We start from the raw sequence: 3,184 nt of genomic DNA on the forward strand, positions 1-3,184 counted from the left end.
GTGCGCAGACTAGGGCAGTGGTGGAGGGAGGGGGGAGCAGCAGGGTTGGTGTTCCCGGGTGTGTTGGAGGGTAATGCCAGGGGTGTAGGCTCGGTGGTGTCTCGTTACAAGGTATTTGTGGTAGTGGGGGGACAGCAGGGTGAGGGGCAGGACTCAGGACTGGGGCTCGCCTATCCACAGTAGTGTCTGGATCAGGTTCTGCTGGGTGTATAACCCAGTTACCCCCCTCCCCCTCCCCACTTCTCCCCAAGACCCCCATACTGTCCTGTTTAAGGGTTCCACATGTAATAAGAGCGGGAGTATCCTGTGGAGGGATGGGCCAAAGGTTTGGGGGTGAGGGGGGGCTGTTGGAGAGGTGGCATTACAAACAGACAGCTGGGCTCTCAGCACTTACAGGCAGCAGTGTGACAACCAACACAGGTGCAGGGCATTGTGTGTGTGTGTGTGCAGGGTGAGGCAGGGCACCTGTTGTAGGGTTGTTTGTCTCAAGAAAAAAATAAAAAGCTTTTCCTTTTTGAGTCGCTACACTTTCCCCTAGACGGGCAAGAGAAGTTAAAAACACACACACAGTTCGTCCAAATGATCAATTTGAATTTGAGGAGGCACAGTTTTATTGAAGCTGCATGCAGGAACAACTTCCTTGAAGGTCGAGCAACAATGACCTAAAATCTGCTAATAACAGGATTCTCTGCACAGCCTTTAATTGTGCAAACAGACTAATGGGTATTTTTGCCCAAAAACATATTGTGATATGTTGGGTGATTTGTAAAGGGCAAAGTAGTTAGTAGCATGGAGTCAATGGTTCAAATAAAATATAGGAACATTTCAGTTAGTAATATTATTCTTAAAATATGGTTATAATTTATTTTCCAGCGTCACTTTTGGTCGATGCCCAGGGTGTTGCTTGCTCGCTCGCACCTACAAACTGTGTACAGTGCGTTAGCACGAGCAACAAGACGCTGACTGCACTTCACTTAACTGAGTAGCTGTCGCTCCCAAGCAGGATAAGGTGTACTAAGGTTATGTAACGTTGCTGTATGAGCAAACCAGATCAAGACTATGCTGAACTGTCACATTTAAAAAAAAAAACAATCATAACAAATGTTTCCAGCAGTGTTACACACATTCACAAGGAAGGAGGTGATGAGGGAGGAGAAAGCAACACACACAGATTCATCCTGTCGGTCAGTAGATCCAACAGGTGACCCTCAGTCACAAGCTCATTTACCCATAAGTCCTTCTCTGAACTCCCCATCTGGTCAAGTCTTTCCTGTGTCATGGAAACAGGAGCCACGCCAAGAACGCAAATACGATCCACGACGACTGTCCCCAATAGTGTGTCATCTTATACCCACACACTGTACCCAATCCTAGGCTTTGCAATGAAAACCCATAAAACACTATGTTGTCCAACACATAGGCCGGGTGTATGTGAGTGTATGTGTGCATGTGTACCTTCTCCTTTGCCACCTTGTGGGAGAATGGGCAGGTACCATCTGCCTGCTTGCACGTCCCTCGCAGAAACCTGCACATAAACGACAGAAACAAGCCTGAGAATGCAGCTAATAGTGCTGTGTAGAAGAGTTTCTGTCCATCATTAACTTACCATTTGAAAGTTTTCTTTTAATGATTTACTCAATGTTCCTCAATAGAGTGTGTCATGTGTAATTTAATTGTAGGTTAATTGATTTTGTTCCTAAAAATTGTGTTTTTTTACCAGTTTACTCAGTTTGGTATAGTGAATGTATTTGTTTGTATCAAGTATGATCTTGTTGCACATGCATGTTAAAGCACACATTGTCCTAAAAACAAATCCCTTTTAGACATGTTTTGTATCAGAGACATATGCATATTTTACTTTATCTTCTGGTTTGATATTTAATAAAGCGATTTTTTTCTTATTACGTTTAGGACAGTGGTTCTCAACTGTGAGGACTGTTGGAGCCACTGTAGGTGGGGTGTCGATGCCCAGGGAAAAAAAAGGAACAAAGTTGAAGGAATATGCTTTATATAGGGAGAATAAACAAACAGGAGTTTACTGATGCTATTGCACTGACCTTTATGTCACTAAAATTCAACTTTTTTAACTAGGAGAGAGACAAGGCATGCAATAAAGATCCCAAGCTAATCAGGGGACATGCAGTCACGGAGCGTAAGAAAATGAACAAGACTTCCTGCACCCGTGACACCTGAACTAACTATCTGGCGTACAGTGGGTACACTGGCAATGGAAAAAGATTATCCATCTTTACTGCAGACCAGCGATCAGAACTCTAACCTCCCCGCTCTGTGCTGTTCACCAGCCCGAACTTCAACGTGTGACAAAATGTGGCGTTGTTGTGCATTTATGTTACCTAGTGCAGACAGCCACCTTGTCTGGGTCGTGGATGTAGGGACAGCTGTTGCCACGGTTACACTTGCCGAAGCGGTTGTAGTACATGCAGTACTGCTTCGGCTGCTTCTTCTGACGAGCATGTCGGATTATGGCGAGGCTCCGTTGGACTGCCCGGCTTGTTCCAGCAAACACAGACAAACCACAGGTATCAACAAATCAATCACAAGCGGTTTGTGGTAACTAGAGAGGACAAATTATATATGATTGGAGTTTTAAAACCCTTTGAGGAGCGTTGGGTAAATGTATCCACCATATGCTCATTTTAATTTTAAAAGATTACTTCGGGCTTTACAGGCCTCAGTTGACAGTGATGAAAGGCAGTTAATATTGGAGGAGGGAGGGGGGGTAGGGGTAGAGGAGGATCAAATGCTAAAGTCTTGGCTGGATTTGATTGCATGATGGTGCTTTTGTGTGAAGTCGGCCAACAGGACGGGAAGAGATGAAATGGGTTAGTGTTGTGAAGAGCTTACCTGGCTAGATGACGAGTACTGAAGGGTCGGTTGAAAGCAGGAATCATGGATGAAGCCTGGCTGGTGCTGAAAGACCTTCCTAAATGTGGAGAGAACAGACACTTAAGAAACTTACATGATATTTAAGAATCCTCATTTTGAATACAAGTATATGTTCTTATGGTGATTAGCGTGCAAGAACTGACAACTTTCTCTATGAAATAGAGCAGCAATCATTTTTATTGTCGATTAATCTGTTGAACGTAATGGATTAATCGATTAGTTGTTGTTTGCTCCGTGAAATGTCATAAAATGGCAAAAAAAAAAAAAAAAGAACACA

The 3,184-nt window shown here is 43.9% G+C and overlaps 1 protein-coding gene across 1 annotated transcript in view; it reads right to left on the minus strand.

Annotated features, from left to right (window-relative positions):
* The window catches only part of zc3h3 (zinc finger CCCH-type containing 3), a 55,706-nt gene that overhangs the window by 10,700 nt on the left and 41,822 nt on the right, over window positions 1–3,184 (minus strand). Inside the window, exons 6-8 of the mRNA XM_035653551.1 lie at window positions 2,866–2,944; window positions 2,355–2,510; window positions 1,312–1,525 (exon numbers count right to left, since the gene is read on the minus strand). Coding sequence (XP_035509444.1) covers window positions 1,312–1,525; window positions 2,355–2,510; window positions 2,866–2,944 — 449 coding nt within the window. The remainder of the gene's footprint in view (window positions 1–1,311; window positions 1,526–2,354; window positions 2,511–2,865; window positions 2,945–3,184) is intronic.

The sequence above is a fragment of the Morone saxatilis genome, unplaced genomic scaffold (assembly GCF_004916995.1).
Source record: "Morone saxatilis isolate NCDOM2014 unplaced genomic scaffold, NCSU_SB_2.0 Contig12, whole genome shotgun sequence".
NCBI classification, from domain to species: domain Eukaryota; kingdom Metazoa; phylum Chordata; class Actinopteri; family Moronidae; genus Morone; species Morone saxatilis.